Below are 20,000 nucleotides of genomic sequence, written 5' to 3'. Positions count from 1 at the left end.
GCCTCACATTATCATCACCGTAGTGGAATGAATACATAGGCGTTATGTAATCCCTTCTTACTCCCCCCTCGCTCACTCACTCACTCACCCACCCGAATCCATAGCTCACTCATTGTCCACCCCCCCCCCCCACCCTTACCCACCCCACGAATATTCGGCCATGACAATGCGATTCGCACACAGGCCACTGGTATTATAATATGGTGCTAGACTGGACTAATCAATCAATCAACCAACCAACCAACCAATTAATCAATCAATCACCATGGATACACCAATCTCGACTACACACGGTTGTATATTTCGAGTGTGTAAAATTGTTGTGTAACACTCACACTCCCTGGTTCTATGGTTTATTGGATTCTTTACTATAATTTACTTCCAAATTATATCCGGGGGGGGGGGGGGGGGGGGGGGGGGGCTGGGGCTGTAAAATTCATCCCCAAATCCTCGGATTTCGAGTATTACTTGTCACACAAGACCGATGCAAGGGCCGCGACCGCCATTTTTCTCTGCTAGATAAAAAATGCAATAAAAATCGCCATAGTGGGGTGTAGGATGGGGTGGGGGGATGCCAAAATAAGCTCCAAAGAATATGGCGACATTTCAAAGAGTCATGATTTTTGCCCGTCTATGATTCCTATATTATTTCATTCCCGGTCAGCGGTTACTATTAGAATATATTGCCGGCCCTGTGCCATGACCTATTGTTTGATTTAACACTGTTGTCATTATTAATGTGGCGGGCGGCGTAGCCGCGTCCAAATGGCGTATTATACATATATATTTATTAAGCAGCTGCTCAACTTATTATGTAAGGGGCATTATCATTATTATACAATTGAGCACCTATTCCTCGCGCTTTCTACCTCTTTTCTTCCCCATCCGTCCCTTCATTCCTACCTCTGTCACTCAAATATGTATGATTATGACGAATAGGCCTACAAACCTAAAAGTATTTTACTGTATTGGGCTCCTCAGTTGTCACAAATAAGGTGTATGAATGTATGTATGTGCGTGTGTGTGTGTGTGGGGGGGGGGGGGGAGGGGGGGGGCAGAGATGAATATCAAACGAACAAACAAACCAAAAATAAAAAAAAATAGATAAATAAACCCAACAACCCCCCCCCCCCCCCCAATAAAAAACAAAAAAAAAAAAACAACCCACTAGCAAACCAATACCCAACAACAACAACAAATAAACAAACTAAAATCAATCATCAATCACACTAGAAACAACTAGAAGGCTTTTTGAAGAACTGGCTTTATAATATACTACAATAATTAACTATGAAGTCTAGGCCCGATGCGATGTAGCGAAAGTTTCTGACAGATGGTGCAACAAATGATTGGCGAGAACCGAGAACCCCCCAACTGGGCTAAGCTATAGCTCTAGGTGAATCGGATCTCGATGGCGTTGGAGGCCATTGATGTCTGGTGTACTGTTCACCCAACGGCTTTTGTTGGATTGTCAAAATTGCACTCTACAAATTTATCTTCAATTTGTGTTTACAGATGTGTGTGTTTGTGTGTGTGTGTGTGTGTGTGTGTGTGTGTGTTTATGTGAGTGTGTGTGTATGTGTGTGTGTGTGTGATCCTCATCTCCCCCCTTTTTTCCGGCTTTGATTTTACAATACCCTTCAACTTATCTGTGAGTTTGGTTTTTGCACGTGCAGATGTGTTGTAGTTTGATAAACGCCACGCTCTTTTATGCGTTATTGTATGTGAGTGAGTGAGTGTGTGTGTGTGTGTGTGTGTGTTTGTGTGTGTGTGTGTTTGTCTGTGTTTATGATATGAGGAATACCCAAAAACACTAGACTGTAAAGAGATAATAATATTATAGAATACTGGTCGTGCGATAAGGAGAAAATTATTATTTTTTAAAGCGAAAAAGGCGGTTGAGATAGAGTGGTGGCATATGTTACTCCTTTTACAGCGGGCTGTCGTTGTAAGAGGTATCAATTTAGAGTAATCTCCTAACAAAAATAGAGAGAGAAAAAAAATTGTCCGACAATCTGTTATAGTGAGCGGTGCTATAAAGGTATTGTGTGCGTTTAACGATTATAGCTATTATGAAATCATTACTGTTCGTCTGTGAGTGAAAGGGAATGTAAACTTGGTTTTTTTTTCTTTCTTTCTTTCGTTTTTTCTGTCTTTATTTCCCCCTTTTCTTTATTTCTTTATTTCTATCTTTTTTTTTCTTCTTTCGTAATCGATCAGTGAAAGTCCTAGAGAGAGTGCGAGAGCCTTATTGAATGCAAACGGCAATTTTTTAATGGGTGTATGATGAAATTTGAGATTGCAACCATCTGTTTCATTCTAAAGGAATGTGTGTGTGTGTGTGTGTGTGTGTTTGTGTGTGTGTTTGTGTGTGTGTGTGTTTGTGTGTGTGTGTGCTACATTAAGTCGTCTTGCTCATTTTACTTTGTGTGTGTGTGTGTGTGTGTGTGTGTGTGTGTGTGTGTGCTACATTAAGTCGTCTTGCTCATTTTACTTTGTGTGTGTGTGTGTGTGTGTGTGTGTGTCTGTGTGTGTGTGTTTGTGTGTACTCGCTGTTTATCTTGGGTTAGATAGAATTAGACAAAACGTGAATATCTTAAATCGTATTTATACGTATATAGTATATATTATATAATATACTATACTATTTAATTTAGGCTTTGTTTATAGCACAAATTCCATCACGCGTGCCGGGGAATTGAAAGTAGGTGAAACGCGTGAAATATATTATTATTATTATCATTAGATCTATAATATTAAAACTGTTCTCTATAATATTATTGTGTTTAATCTGGTTATACCATGATGTTGGATTACTGCGGGTATCAAAGTTGGCCTTAATTGTCTTTTCTATCCCTCACATATTCTCTCTCTCTCTCTCTCTCTCTCTCTCTCTCTCTCTCTCTCTCTCTCTCTCTCTCTCTCTCTCTCTCCAGCGGGTGGTTGGATGGGAGCATCACCATTGAATCATATACCTATGCTGTGCGCATGGGTGTACGATCCTAAAGTGATGTCGTTTCTTCTTCTCTTTACTAGCCTATCCTGCTTCTTTGGTTTGTGATTGTATTTCTGACAGGGGATATTTTTTTTTCTGTAAATCTTCTGCCTGTTTGTTCTTGGTTATTTATAATTTAGCTTATGATATCTTTAGGTTATGATTTTGATTTACATTTGTACTAGTTTTGTTAGATTGCTTGTTTTTTTTTGTTTCAGCGGTCTCTCATATAACCTCAATTGTGTTGGAAGAGACCTAAAGCAACAAACAAACAAACAAAATCTCTCTCTGTCTCCCACCCACAAACACACATACACAAACACACACGCTCCCAATGTTATTCATATTTGGTACAAGTAAAATTATTTCAGATTATGGAAAGCATTCAGTTGTTGAATTTCCATTTTTCTTTTCTTTCTTTCTTTCTTTCTTTCTTTCTTTCTTTCTTTCTTTCTTTCTTTCTTTCTTTTATTTATTTTTAAAAAAAAATTATTTATTTATTTTTTAAATCATTAAGCTCATCAGAATGACTCGTTCGAGATCACTTACAACTAGTAAGGGTTGTTTGATAATGGTACCTGAGTGTTATCACACGGTTGTACAATATCAAATACCAGTTTGTTGTCTGAATGTTACGAGTGGTTTGGGGGGGGGGGGGGGGGGGGGGAATATACCGATACTACAACCACTTATTGTCTCATTGTAGGGTCTTGTCTTAGCCACGCGTCGTCTCTTCTCTTCTAGAGTGTCTGTTATCGCCACGCGTTCTTTCCAGTACTTTCCACGCACTTATTAACTTTCTCACGTTAAGTAGTTGGTGATGATGATTATGATGATGATGATAATGATGATGATGATGATGATACCGATTACGATGACAATAGCGATGGCATGAACCATGCTATCTCTCTCAACAATGCATTAAAAAAAGATTTGAACAGAGCTTTTTTAGCCCAGTCTATCCATCCATCCATTCATCCATCCATCCATCTATCTATCCATCCATCTATCTATCCATTCATCCATCCATCCATCAATCCATCCATCCATCCATCCATCCATCCATCTCTCCCTCCCTCCATCCATCCATCCATCCATCCCGCCCTCCCTCCATCCATCCATCCATCCATCCATCCATCCATCCATCCATCCATCTCTCCCTCCCTCCATCCATCCATCCCTCCCTCCCTCCATCCATCCATCCATCCATCCATCCAATTCTCTCAGCCCCCCCCCCTCTCCTCCCCCACCCTTCCATCTCTGCCTCTTCTTCCTCTTTCCTCCAGCCAAGAGGCGTGACAGCCTCCAATAATTTGCCCGCTGATGTTTTCCTAGGGCTCCAACTTGTCACAGCTAAACCGATTTGGGTGCCTTACTACCCCTGATGCCCTGGCCATAATAATATCTCTGCCACACTTAATGACAAAACAACTTTTCTCCCATTTGGCCTGACTTCTCATTATTATAGTTGGCCTTGTTTAAAGGCCAAGTCGGCTATCCGGCACTTTTTAAAATTCCCTATATTCATCCATAAAGTTAATTTTTCTTTAGGATCTATTCCAAGGGAAGACCGGAATAACCCAGGCATCAGCCGCAGTGCAGCGCCGCAAAGTGAGCTAAGTTTAGGTGACTTGCTCAAGGCCTCACGGCACGACGAGTAGTCGAACTCGGTACCTTTCAGGTACCGCTGAGCCACGCTGTCCCGTTAAAGGATAATCAAAGTGGTGATATGATTTTATTCCACCTCGTTTGTTTGAAATAAAATTCATTGTTAAGATTGTAATTTAACATAGACGTATGGTGAAGAAAATTGGATTGGAACTTTTTTCTTTCTTTCTTTATTTCTTTTTTAAAATTTTCTTTCTCTTGAATTGAGTAAAAGAAAATGAAGATAATATGAATTTTGAAAATGTACGTGGGGTTGTCATTTAAACAGACAAATTTAAAAGATTCTCTCTCTCTCTCTCTCTCTCTCTCTCTCTCTCTCTCTCTCTCATCAATCTCTTTCTTGAATCCTAATAGTAATGTTTATGTGAATTAGACGTCGTATAATTGTTAGTTTTTGGAGAATTGAAGAAAAAAATAGAATGCAACAGACGAGAGAGAGAGAGAGAGAGAGAGAGAGAGAGAGAGAGAGAGAGAGAGAGAGAGAGAGAATGAATGAATGAATGAATGAAGAGGGTGAGAGCAAAAGTTTTAGGCGAGTCAGCCAAACCAGGCAGGGGTCATTGAAATAGGTTGGAGGCTGGAGTAGAAGAATAATGGAAGCAACATTAAATAGAAAAAAGGAAGGAGGGGGGAGAGTTAGAAAAGAAGAAAAAGAAAGAAAAAAAAATGGTCTGCGAGGGGTGGAGTTGTGTTAGTTCAAGGCATTGAGTAGTACACTTGTATTGTCCTGGGGGGAATGGGGGGCGGGGGGTGGGGGGGGGGGGAGGTGAATTGAGGTTTGTGATCGTCCCAGCTGTCCTTCGGTTTTCATTCAATGGAAATGGACTTTTGTTGAAGTGTCTCAAGGACACATGGAAATGTCTCTTGCTTCTCTCTCTCTCTCTCTCTCTCTCTCTCTCTCTCTCTCTCTCTCTCTCTCTCTCTCTCTCTCTCTAATCTATCTATATATCTCCCCTCACTCCAATATATGTTTCTCTTAGTTTCTTTATTTGACTTATAATATTGTTCAACATGTTTTGAGAGAGAGAGAGAGAGAGAGAGAGAGAGAGAGAGAGAGAGAGAGAGAGAGTATTATCTAAAATTATGCTCCGTCATACCTTTTACTTTTCCTCATGTTTACCGTATCATCTTAAAGGATAAATTTAACCAAAAAATTATATTAAGAAATCATTGTTATATTTATTTGTACTCGTCTGGCGTCCAGGTTAACAACAGGCACCTGGCTGGTAACGGGTTCCGACCTGAGCACCAGCAGTAAAAGAGATTACCAGGCCTTTTGGGACGTAGGAGAAGTGGCAGGCCTGTTGTACTGGGAGATGCCACCACGATATTCCATCCTACTCACACAAAACGCATTTTTTTTGTCACTTTGGCTAGAATACGTTTACTACTACATATTATTTTTTTAAAAAAGTAAAAGTTGAGCTTTTATATAGCGCAATATCCACTCAACGTACTCAAAGCATCAACGCTGAAACATCAAATGAAAAGTTTTAGGTTTTGTTTTGTTGACATGTTTGTCGTCATCTCGACATAGATCCTCAAACAATAAAAGTAGAGCTTTATATAGTGCAATATCCACTAAACGTGCTCAAAGCTCTTGACATAGGGTCCCTGACCAACAACAGCACTTAACATGTAGGACGAGACATGACGCCTGTTAGGCGATATTACATTTTTTTTTCCTCCGACAGAAACAACGATGTTAACGGTCAGTTACTAATTTTACACCGAGTGACTGTTAGATAATGTGAGTAAAGAGCCTTTTCCAAGGACTCAGCTATGCTGCTTTGTCTGGGACTGTTTCACACACACACACACACACACACGCACAAACACGCACACTTTTTCATATATTTACTTCATATTTATAGGATAATGGGGGGTTCCTTAGGTTGTCTGAAAGCATCGAAGCTGAAACTCAAATGAAAAGTTTTAGGTTCAAAACTTTTGTTGACATGTTTGTCGTCATCTTGACATAGACCCACAGATAGAATACTGCATAGGATAAAAAAACAAAAACAAAACAAAACACCAACATTTTCTGGCCAAAATTGAGTAAAAGTATGATTTGTCGGTAAAAAAAACAAAAACAAAAACAACCCACAAAACACCAACATTTTCTAAGCAAAATTGATAAAAAGTGTTTTGTCGGTATACAACATTTCTGTTGCTTCCAACTACCTTTCCAATGTACTTTGACAACCTACTACCCTTTGGATAATTTAACGAGTTCCACATACACATACACATACAGAGAGAGACCCACACGCCCATCGTCGTTAGCATCGCACAGAAATGGCGTTTACCTTTTGACACCTTGAACTTTAAAAAAAAAAAAACATCGGCATTTTAGCCGAATCGTTTATTTTTAGATTTTTATATCTCTTGAATTGAAGTTTAACTCAACAGTCGGTTTGCTTTTGTTTTTCTTTGTGTCTCTCTCTCTCCCCCCCCCCCCCCCCCCTTTAAAATATATACTATACATATGATATTACTATAATCTGAGATTAAATTACTTTAATATTGGCTTCAGAACTCATTCACGGCGGGGTCCGATTTTGCTTTATCAAGAGACAAGTTAGAGCGAAGCCACAGCTTCAATGAAACCATAACCATAATCGCAACGCCGTTCCTCTTTTCTTAGTGAAATTGGTAATATCAAATCTGTAGCCATAATCATGGTATTCATTGTATAGAAATTATGATTGGAAAGTCTTGCCGTCAACGGGTTAACACTATCATGAATTGTCACTATGACATTATACTGGCGCTTTTCTCTCTCTCTTCTTTCTTCCAATAAGGAGAGAGAGAGAGAGAGAGAGAGAGAGAGAGAGAGAGAGAGAGAGAGAGAGAGAGAGAGAGAGAGAGAGAATGGGGGGGGGGTATCAGACCACTTTCTGGAATTTTGATTGTCGCCCTTGACATTTCATGTTCTTTGGCTCTCTCTCTCTCTCTCTCTCTCTCTCTCTCTCTCTCTCTCTCTCTCTCTCTCTCTCTCTCTCTCCCTTTCTTTCTAAATATATGATTTCTCCATATCTGCATCCGATGCACTCACCAAAAACAAAGAAGAAAGCAAGAGCCAGGTCAGGGCGAATAGAAATGATCTGTTATCGGGTTGACACAAAGGCCGACTGCCTCCGCCTTCTCCTCGACTTTTGACATTCTGTGGCGTTCTCAGGCTCGAAAGGTTTTTCACTTTTTCAACCCTGGCCCCCGAATCTGCAGCAACATATTATAGCAAGCAGAAGCAGCGAGGTCATCATACTGGCTGCCTGGAGAGGACCTAGAGTGGTCTGGCTGGGTGTTGGAACAATCAAAGGGGGAGAACCAGCTGTTCAGGGTTTGATAACATCCCCTTGTTCAAATAGGCTGTAGTGATGTTATAAATATGATATTGGGGCACTGTTGTAGCTGGAAAGCAAGGGAAGCACGCGAGACCTGTGCAGCACAAGAACAAGTTTGATAACGGCAACACTTAAGTGGTGCGTGATGGTGCTCTTATTGAGCGCTTTCTCTTCAAGTTCGCACTGCGTGCGGTCGGTCGGTCGTTTGCGCGCGCGCGAAATGATATTTTTTGTTTATCAGTTCCATTGTTCTTGTTCAGCTCGTTATCAGCCATCAAATTGTTAATATCTACCCAGCCTCACGCCACTTGGCTGATATTGTTGTTTCTGCAGTAACTGTATGTAACTTCTTGTTTGGAACTGTCTTTATTATTGGCAGTAACTGTATGTAACTTCTTGTTTGGAACTGTCTTTATTATTGGAAGGGTCCTAAATTCACGACAATGTGAAATGTACGAAAGATAAACGGAGAAAAAGGGGAGAATGATTCGAGATTCTTTGGGAATTGTGGCGGGATATCGAGAGAGAGAGAGAGAGAGAGAGAGAGAGAGAGAGAGAGAGAGAGAGAGAGAGAGAGAGAGAGAGAGAGAAATGGGATACGATATTTTGCATTTCTTGTATCCTCCCTCCTCTCCAAAGCCTCTGTTCGATAGCCATCATAGGTCATATTATATTGCAGCTATTCTGAAATCTGCCCCACACAAAGACAATAAATAATACACCCTTTTCCGGTTTTGGTCAGAAATGTTATGACCTCAAACATCCCTGAATTGAGATAAATCTAAAACTTTTTTTTTTTTTTTAATTTGTTCTCAAAGACATCTTTATAGAATTCTCTCATGTTTGAGACCATTTCGACAAGATCCATTTTGTCTTTATCAGTCGATCTTTGGAGCACAAGTCTTTTATTTTTTTTAAAGAAAAAAAGTATTCTATTAGTGTACGGTATCTGAAATGGCTACGACTCAATTTATCCAAATAGCCAAAGCATGTCGTTTGCCAATATCGACGACTTCCCTTTATTGCAACGCACCTCGTAATGGCCAACAAGTCGCTCACTCCCTCTATGTACGCATGTAGTATGTATTATTATTATTATTATGTATATCTACATTCTGTCGTTAAACATGGCACTGCCCGTTAGCCGTATTATTAGAGACTGTGAAGACAGCAGCTGCCGTATCAATTAATACCAGCCAAAAACCGGGGCTATGTTAACCCTTTAACTACGAAACCGATTTTCCCCCACCATTTTCTTTGGAAGAGTGATTATTTCTCGTTTTTTTTTTTGTTTTTGTTTTTCTCTGGTTAAAGCATTACACTGTACCCTGCTGTTATTCCTGACTGCTATCTTCTCTTGTTAAAATTGTATGAAATGATGTTAGGATAAATCATAGATTTGCAGGTTAGAAGATGGTCAACAAGTGCCTTTATTGCGTGCTTATTGAAGATCATAATTTCCACTCAACTTATTATGATAGAGTTGTGATGCAAGTCTACAATAAATTGCAACTTGTTCCTTTATTATAATGGCCACAATATATAATATTGCAACACCAAAAGACTGCGTTCATTTGAAAAAAGTAAATCCGGACCTCGCCTGAAAGGGGTCAAGGCTTTTAGCTGCGACTGTCTACACCTACAAGCACTATATATAATAAATAAAAACTTTGGTATGAATGATGAAGAAGCAGCATCGCGTCGATACTCACAAGTCAACAAGTCAAGTCCTTCTTGTCAATGTACTCCTTGCTTTCAAGGAAGACTAAATATAATAATATACCTCCCTACCTACCAGACATCGGCACTCTTTGAACAGTTTTAATTGTTTTTTATTTGGCTCACCCGTCGTCGCCTGTTGCCTTGTTGCTGCTCACCACCTACAAGCACGGACCATCAACCACCCTGCATAGCCCATTAGACATTTCCCCCCTGTGCATGCATGTTTTGCCTTCACATCTTCGTGCAGGGCGGCTGATTAGTATTTCCGCCAGTCTCGAGTTTTAAAACCGCTTTTCAATCAGTTTTTATGGGTATGTTATTATGGGGTAGGTAGGTAGGCTTTTGTCGCTGTTTGTTGTTTTACAACACCCCCTCCCCTTAACCCCGCCAAATGCGTCCGTTGCATGTGCAAGCGGTGATGATAAAACCCCACCAGCACTTTCTTGCTGTCTTGTCTCTATGAGACTGTCTGTGAGTTAATTGTCTCTGCGTTTAATCTTAAACCCAAAAGTTCCACCAACTGATGCCATTAGTAATGCAATAAAAATCTTTTCTTCTTCTTCCTCCTCCCACCCCCCCCCCCCCACCCCCTTACCCTCTTTTTTTAAAAATCTTTCTCCCCACTTTCCATTGTTTTTAAAGTCATTGTTTTCCTTCATTTTTCTCCTGTTTTTTACCCTTTTCTTTCTACACTTACTTTTTTATTTTTTAAAAATAATTCTGTCTAGTCTCTCTCTCTCTCTCTCTCTCTCTCTCTCTCTCTCTCTCTCTACCTCTACCCTCTCTCTCTCTCTCTCTCTCTACCTCTATCTCTCTCTCTATCTCTCTCTCTCTTACCTCTCTCTCTCTCTACTCTATCTCTCTCTCTCTCTCTACCTCTCTCTCTCTCTACCTCTATCTCTCTCTCTCTCTCTCCCTCTATCTCTCTCTCTCTACCTCTATCTCTCTCTCTCTCTCTACCTCTATCTCTCTCTCTCTCTACCTCTACCCTCTCTCTCTCTCTCTCTCTCTCTCTACCTCTATCTCTCTCTCTCTACCTCTATCTCTACCCTCTCTCTCTCTCTACTCTTCTTCTCTCTCTCCTCTCTCTACCCCCCCTCCCCCTCCCTCTACTCTCTTTCTCTATCTCTCTCTCCTCTATTCTCTCTTTCTCTACATCTATTTCTCCTTCTCTCTCCTTATCTCTACCCTTCTCTCTCTCACTACTTTATTTTAATAATCTTTCCTTCTCTCTCTCTACCTCTACCCTCTCTCTCTCTCTCTCTCTCCTCTCTACCCTCTCTCTCTCTCTCTCTCTCTCTCCCTCCCTCCCTCCCTCCCTCCCCTCCCACCACGCCCCCCCCCAACACACACATACAAAACAATTCTTTGGTTTCAAATAACATGCTTAATAAAAGTATTGGTTATTTCTTATCAACTGCAACCACTTGTACTTAATATCACTATAACCCCCCCCCCCCCCCCTCCCCTCCCCCGCCCACCATCCGCACCATTCCCTCCTGATAACAGCACAAATGGAAATTAATTTGTGCAGACTTTCAGTCTCAGAAAATCACCGAGTAACATTGACAGAAATAATGCATTATTTACATACACACTTTGCAAATATACACCTACCCCAGGAACAGGTACTAAACAGTATTCTTTTCTTTTTAAAAGTAATTTTGTGAGGAGATGCGCATGACCCGGTCCCGTCCCGTCCCGTTTTATATATTTATTATCTCCCCTTCCGCCTGTTTCAGACGTGCTGGTTTGTTTTAAAGGAAATACGGTGTTGATAGATCCTGCAGGGGGTCGGGATGCACTCACTCGCCATATCTCCAAAAGCACGTCCATTACGGTCTATTCCATCAAGATGGGGATTTCTGGATGGTTTTAAAGTGCTTTTTGTTTATTTTTGGTAGACCTCAAACGACCCTCGATGCCTCTTTCTCTTCCTCCCCCCCCCCTCCCAGCTTCCTCCTTCTACCTCTGGTGCCTCCTCGTAGATCATTTTGCTGTGCGTCAAAATATGATATGTTACCTCTTTCTATCAAATACAAAATTTGAGTAGAACCTTATTATGGAGAAGACTTCAGATAGGCAAATTATATTATTTATATATTTTGGGGGAAATCTTTGGAAAACTCCACAATATATTATATGGACTGGAGTAGTATAATTTTAAAGAATTACATCACATTAAATATATTATAAAAACTATAAACCATTTCTCAAAATTATAGCTGGTCAAGAACAGCATACATTTCTACGTTTTCAAACAATTGTATTTTGTGGGGTTTTTTTACTTCTTTTATATGATGAGAACTTGATCTTTATCCATGTCACGACAACTTGCAATGACTTCTATCATTCTTTATTTTGTCTCTCGTAAAATAATAAGGAAATGCTGATTGTTACTTAGTCTTATCGTGCTTCAGCTTTAGACTATTGTGTGTAGTAATCACATTTTTGGATGGCAACGGTCTGTAATTAATCGTGTAGATAAACACTGAACTCGTGCATGAAGACAAAAAAAGAAAAGTGCGTATATGAATGATAAGGCGATCATACTGACTCGCGTGTCAGTGGCGGTACACGATACGTCATTTCGGGTCATTCCCCCCCCTCTCTCTCTCTCTCTCTCTCTCTCTCTCTCTCTCTCTCTCTCTCTCTCTCTCTCTCTCTCTCTCTTTCACCCTCTTATCCCCTCTTTCTCATTCACCTTTCAATCCATGTGTAAATAAAAATTAAGTTTTATTTTGTAATTTTAAAATAATTTCATATAATTTTAATGTTTACAATTAGATTTTTGTTTTTGTTTGTTTGTTTGTTTGTTTGTTTTTTTTTTAAAGGAAAATTGTTCGGAATCTAGATGGAGTTCTAACCTGAATAACGTTGTCAAGACGCAAGTCTATTGCTATACTCTCCATGCAACGAGATTTTTCAACTTTCCCACCTATCCATGGCGCCAACTCGCGGCAATGCCAGATATCTGTTTTTTCACCTGGAAAACGATTCGCCACATATGTTTGACCACCTTTTGTTTTTTTCCCATAACGCACAGCTCGCTATCCGATCTCGCGGCATGGTCCACCTTTTATTTATATTTTATAATTATTTTTTTCTTTTTCCACTTTTTTCCACTGAGATTTCGGTACGGTGTTTTAACGCAGCGGCATCTTCAAGGCGTCGGTCAAAGTATAATAATGGAATTGCAGAATTCGATTACTCTCTCTCTCTCTCTCTCTCTCTCTCTCTCTCTCTCTCTCTCTCTCTCTCTCTCTCTCTCTCTCTCTCTCTCTCTCCTATATATCTGTCTATCTATCTATCTATCTATCTATCTATCTATCTATCTATCTATCTATCTATGCCCTTCCTCTGTCTCTCCCGTTCTTCCACCCCCCCCCCACCGTCACACACACATGCACACACAACACACACATACGTTCTCTATTCTCTCTCTCTCTCTCTCTCTCTCTCTTTCTCTCTCTTTCTCTCTCTCTCGCTCTCACTCACACACACACACACACATACACACACACACACACCCTACACAATCATAATCGTTAACTGTGTGTAATAGTAGTTTTATTGTCCATCGCCTAATAATATAGACAGCTGGAACTAACATTTTATATTTTTTCATCATAATTCTCTTATTTTTTTTTCTCCATCCATCTAGCCATTTGCCTGCCTGGTTGCCATGCAGAACACGGCTACTGTGATGTGCCCAACGAATGCACGTAAGTAGATTTTGTGTGTCTTTTGTGTGTGTGTGTGTTAGAGAGAGAGAGAGAGAGAGAGAGAGAGAGAGAGAGAGAGAGAGAGAGAGAGAGAGAGAGAGAGAGAGAGAGAGAGAGAGAGAGGTATCTAAAAGCAAAGTTTAATACATATCTATTTTGTTTTTATTGGCATCGGTGTGAAAGCGTTTATTCTCGGCCAGGCACGCGTAATGTTATTTATATAATAATATGCGATAAAACTGTATATTGTTTTTCTTTCCCCCGTCTCCAGTTACGTCCCTTGATTGGTTTGATTTCTTTGATATTAGTCTTAAAGTCGGTTGTTTTATCTCCCAGTGAGTTACGATGGAACATTCGAGATTAAATACTATATATAAAAGACAAGAAGACGATAGTGTTGATGTTGATGGCAAGAGAGTGCCAGTCAGTCTCAGGTTAGAGAAGTTTCTATCTAGATAAAACAGGTTGTGTGTTGAAAATTAATTTATAAAATTCTTTTCTTATCTTAAACTGTCTTGGAGTTATCTCATGCCGATGAAAAGTTGAAAAATTAAAATCTCTCTCTCTCTCTCTGTCTCTCTCTCCCTCTCTCTCTCTCTCTCTCTCTCTCTCTCTCTCTCTCTCTCTCTCTCTCTCTCCCTCTCTCTCTCGCTCGCTCGCTCCACTCCCTTCTCCCTTCCTTTTCCTTAAAATCACATTTCAAACGAGCTTTGTTGTAATAATATATGATAATGGTAGTCTGCAAAAGGGATGGAGACGAAATTCATTACAAACAAAAACAACGACCATAGATTTATCATTCGAGAACGATTTTTATGCCAAGTTTTCTCTTATTTTCTTTGTTTTTGTTGTTTTCTCTCCTCTTCTTCTCTCCTATCAATTCTTTCTTGGCAACCAAGGGTAATGGTGGAAATTTTATCAGGCAAACAAGAACTCATGTTGTTTTTTTTGTTGTTTTTTTTTTTGTAAATTATTTTGGTTAGAAGATTGGAAATGAGCTTCTCGACTTTTCGATGCGCAATTGATGAAATACCTGCTGGTCCTGACAGGGATGATAACTGACTCTGAAATAAGTATATAAAACTGATAACGTGATCACAATCTCAAGGTGATGCCTCTCACAACAACAACAACAACAACAACACCTCCGCTGACGACGACGACGACGACAACAACAACAACAACAACAGCAACAATGAGATGATAACTACTCTTCTCCCACGTACTCAATACTGCCGTATCCTGACAAAGTTGGTAGTGATAACAATAAAGATTTGAAAAAGTGGCTATGAAACCTTTCCAGACAAAGCAAATCAGAGAGAAAAATACCAAAAAAAAAAAAACCAAAAAAAAAGGAAGAAAAATCTCTAAAAAATCAACCTGGCTCGACTTTCACATCACTGGTATTTTGTCTGACAAAAAAAAAAAAAACCTTTTCATTTTGGCCAGTTGAATTTTTATTTTCTTTTAATGTTTTTTTTTTTCTTTCTCTCGATGAAGATGACCCCTACCTGTCGTTGGAATGCACCATGCCTTGTAATTCTCAGAATTCTCAAAATTTTGAAACGTTTTAATGTTGATAATGGGGTTCATCTCATTTGATCGGGTTTTTTTGTTTGTTTTGGAGTGTATTGACGATAATTTTAAAAATTTAAAAGAAGAAATTGAAATAACAAGTATGCAAAGTATACATCTGAGTTAGCTACGGATTCTAAAGTTTGAATCTCCATCGATTCACATAGAAAATCCTCACCAATGTTCCACGTTCGCTCTTTCATGAATCAATCAATCATTCACTCACTCACTCACTCGCTCCCTCAAGGTCTTTCGGTGTCTACCACTCAGCGGTGGCCAGTTTTTATTTGCTATGATTCGGACACTTCCTAAACACCTTCTATCTACAACCACCACCACCTCCATTTGGCATGCCGTCGGAGGGACATTTGATGGGCAGACACTGACCGCTGAGCTGCCAGAGTTTTATTATTGCACGCTGTTCGGAGTGCCAGTGCTAATGGCAGCAAGCTAGCAATGAAAACGATGAGAAAATCCAGCTGGTTAACTTTTTGAAAAGCTAGGATGATGATAGCACTTTTGACACTCTAAGGTCATATTATCAGTTCCTTGAAGTTGGGTATATCGAGATTTTACTGTAGTTCATATTAGAGCAAATAATTTTAGATACATGTATTATAGAGGAAAACCAACCTCTTTAAAATAAACCCAAAGTCCGCCGTGTTGTTTTTTTGCTATTTGCTTGTAACTGACGTGCGCTTGTTTGCAACTGTCAGCATCTAGATTGTATCTCAAAAGAAATATTTGTATATTTTAATTAATCTATAGATCTTGCCATATGTGTATTATTATTAGAGTGAATCTGTGTATGAAATAGATTCTAAAGCATGAAGATATTTATCTCTTCGTTATGCGTGTGTCTGGGATGTAATAAATATGTATTAAATGAATATAATTACGTATATTTATAGGCAGTGGGAGGCTTAATTATTTCATTTCATCTTTCTAATTGGAATTTCTTTTATAAAACGCTGTCTTCTATTGTAGTGGAGATTTCACAAGTTTACCGGTGAACGCATGGACGATTTAACTTGGAGTTTAGTCTGGCATTCTCGCCATAACAACATGCTTAGGCACTCTGGAAACAAACAAACAAACAAACAAACAAACAAAAACAAACGAACAAATAAGAAACAAACAACACATTAAACATTTTGGCCAGAAAATTAACGCGTCCTTCAAATTATGTCATTCGATTACAATGACCCCTACACTCATCTTTGACAATCAAACTGGGGACAGTTGAAGTTTCAGGTTTGAGAGTTTTTTATCTTTTTTTTTTCATTACTTTTTGGACAAGAAATGAAAATAACCAACAACAAAAAAGAAAAGAAAAAAAAAACCCAACAAAAACACACACATTAAAAGCTTTTGGGCAGAGAAATCGTCCTTCAGAATGACCCCTCATCTGGACTGCTGAAGTTCCAGGTTTAAAAGTTTTTGACAAGATATGTTCATTTTTAATCAATCTATACTAAAATTTTGATGGACTACTTTTCTGGCCATAATTTTAAGAATGTCTTCAGACTGATTTTTATTTTGGCCTGAAAACGTTATATTATTATTATTATTATTAATATTATTATTATTATTATTATTATTATTATTATTATTATTATTATTATTATTATTATTATTATTATTATTATTATTATTATTATTATTATTATTATTATATTTTATTATTATTATCATTATTATCATTATTATTATTATTATTATTATTATTATTATTATTATTATTATTATTATTATTATTATTATTATTATTATTATTATTATTATTATTATTATTAATCTGGTTCACCCTGACTTAAAGTACCGATTTAAGGCGGCGGGTCACATGATATATTGTATGTAATTAGTCACACGTCTGAACGAGTTTACCAGAGTCTTTTATCCTTTGGTAATGCGTAGGAGCGATCATAAGGTAGAAAATGGCGATGCCCCATCGCGATGATGGTGACGATGCTTTCTTTAATGATCTATCAAAATATAATATGTTACACATGGACTATTTTGGGGTTGCTATTTTTTTTTTTTTTTTTTTTTTTTTGTTAATTAATTTTTTTTCTCTCCTATCATTTCAATGATATACATACACTGAGAATAAATAAAAAAAAAAAAAGGGTGGCTGGGTTTGTGGTGGGGAAAAACCGCAATAGGTTTGAAAGAATCAAATTAGCAGTTAATACATCTGATGTTCTTTTTGTCATTATCAAGCTGTTAAGAATAGAAAAAGATGAACGTATGTGGATAGGGTGGTTGTGGGGGGGGGGGGGGGGGGGGGTGCATGTATATACATAAGTCTAAATTCGAAATTTTAAAAAATGAAATAAATATTTCATGATATCGGCACAGCATTGTGTTAAAACGCCATTTTTCGCTTAGAATTTAGTGCAGAATATAAACAACGAACGTGGTGAAAACAGATCGTTACCGTAACGAAAAAGTTTGAGCCGTCTTTAATTAAATGTTTTGCTTTCTTTGTGTAATGTGAAAGCCTTTTTGTTCCGTTCTATGTTATTTAACGGTGTCAGAATCAGAAGTTGTATCTTTCGTTATAAAGAGTATATTATGTTTAGAGTCACGATTCAGTCTCTTCAGAAATCTTATTTTAAATGTAAATGATAATAACAACGAACGGTTGACTGTTAAATTAAAAAATAACAAAATGATGATGGTGGTTCTTCTGGGCCTATAGGACTATGGGGCCGACCGAGGTTTATCTAGGTTTCTTATGCATTGAACGATCAGTAACAAATTAATGCGTGTTACATTTTGATTAATGTTTGTTACATATGGACTGAATGCCAATCAATTGAATAAATCCTTAGACAAGCTAGCCCTTAAAGTTAAAAGAAACATTAGAGAAAGAAATGTGACTGGACCTCCCTCTCCTTAGTATTCTCTCCACAAACCACCATTTTTGAACTATGGGTTTCTGAACCTGTGTTAACCACATTTTCCCTAATGTTAAACCGTCCTACGTGGAGTGACATCCGACGGTGGTGTCGACTGGGTTACCTCGATCTGGTGCTTGACAGAAGTGTCAAAAAATGATTGCCGTCAAAGCGTAACGACCGCTGTCGCGCAAGGCATCCGCCTGTGTCCGTTATTATCTATGTATTATGTACTGTGTATTAATGGGTTTTTACCCCCCCCCCCCTTACCCCTCTTCTCCCCCAAATCCAATTTTTAAGTCTGAATCTCATCATATCAAAAAGTGTACGGGACATCTCTTATATTATATCGCTTCGATATTTTATAGGGTAATTGAAACACACCCAGAATAATAATTATGTAGTATGGAATTGATAGGTTACAAGGGTATTCTAGGTAATAAGTAATTGATTTTGATCCGGCATTGGATAATGGGAGTTGTTTGTCATGCGTAACGCAGGGTTGGGTTATGTCCCAAATACTATACCATTGTTATCGCTAATATTATCATCTTCATCATCACTGCTCTCATCACTGTCCCCAAAAAGGTCAACTAAGGAAGGTAGAGTAGTGACAGGTACATTAGTCATGTCATAATTTGATGACTGGCCTCTGTGGATGACGTGGGAGGCTGTTTCGCTGACCAATACTTCAGGTCGTCTTCAGTACACTCTGTCGATGGAATGCTGAATATGCACGGCGACTCATTTCCTTGTAATGGGGTAAAATTACTCACATCTTATGTGGAAAAGAGTGAGAGAAAAGCTCGATAGAGAGAGAGAGAGAGAGAGAGAGAGAGAGAGAGAGAGAGAGAGAGAGAGAGAGAGAGAGATTTTGGGGAATGTAAGTTATCTGGCCAAAATGAAAAAATAAAAGAAGAAAATAAAAAACAAACAAAACAAAAAAACACACCAAAAAAACCCACCAAGAACAGGGGAAAACGCAAAACAAAAGTACAAAAACAAAAAACAATAAACAACACAACAACAGAAAACAAAACATATTCTATGTCAGCACTGACGTAGGCACCCAAACATTCTTGTGTCTCAGACGTCGATTAGAAATGGTGTCTTTGGTCTTCATAAATCCACAAAAAACCTGCCAAGACGCACCCGGACGCAAAGCGATCAGTCAGCAATATCCTCGTAATCCGACTGACCCGTATCCCCAAGATCATTGATATTTTGGCATCTTTCGTGTCAATAGTCAGTAACTGATAAGTTAATGAAAAGCCACTTCAGCACTTGAAACATCCTGTAGAATTTGGAGGTTAGCGAAAATTATGATGCTCAATATGGACACCGAGCTTTAATAAAAGACCACAAACTCAATGCGGCTTGAATTTTAAAATTGGGTGATTGAGGCCCAAAACGGCGATCGTGGCTGTCGTGCATGTAAGATTTGACCTTTTGAGACTATTTAATTTACTGCCTTCTAATGGTACAGCCTGTATTACATTATCTACACGGACGGGACAACAAGTTACTATAATAATGCGGTTGATCCCTTTTGGAGACAATACAAAGTCTTTGAGAAAACATGCATAGAAGAGCGGAACTCGTACGCACCCGGTATCCGGTGATCCGTCGTACTCGGTGAATTGGCCCGAGCAGCTGTCAATACGATCTGCGCCACTTGTTGACTCTGAGCATTTAATTTAGTCGTGCTTGTAATGGGCGTAATGATGACTTATTTAGCGGTGTTACTATAGCCACAGGGCGTGTTATGCAGGGGATTACACTTACTTTGAGTAACTTACCGGTCTATTGGTGTTTGGTATGCGTTGCTGTATGTTGCTATGTCCTTTAAGTAGGTAGGTAGATAGGTACAGGGCGGAAGAATATGGGACTGCTGAAGGCTGAAGACTTGGCAATTTTTTCCCCCATTCTATTACGCTTGGTCGATTAGCACCGAACGGCTACTACATATCTGTTCCCCTATTTCGCTGTCATCGCCGTCGGCGGAACTAGCAATCGCCTGTAAGGAAGTGGAAATTGAGAAAATATTATCACTGATAGTTGATTG

The 20,000-nt window shown here is 38.9% G+C and overlaps 1 protein-coding gene across 4 annotated transcripts in view; it reads left to right on the top strand.

Annotated features, from left to right (window-relative positions):
• LOC144963362 (uncharacterized) overlaps positions 1 to 20,000 on the top strand; it is a 245,416-nt gene that overhangs the window by 214,028 nt on the left and 11,388 nt on the right. For all 4 annotated transcript variants that reach the window (XM_078897322.1, XM_078897321.1, XM_078897323.1 and 1 more), the window contains one exon: positions 13,397 to 13,457. In XM_078897322.1, coding sequence (XP_078753448.1) covers positions 13,397 to 13,457 — 61 coding nt within the window. The remainder of the gene's footprint in view (positions 1 to 13,396; positions 13,458 to 20,000) is intronic.

Source organism: Berghia stephanieae, chromosome 1, assembly GCF_034508935.2.
Source record: "Berghia stephanieae isolate SIO BIC M18660-M18661 chromosome 1, UCSD_Bste_1.3, whole genome shotgun sequence".
Lineage (NCBI taxonomy): Eukaryota > Metazoa > Mollusca > Gastropoda > Nudibranchia > Aeolidiidae > Berghia > Berghia stephanieae.
This window is presented reverse-complemented; position numbering and strand designations above follow the sequence as displayed.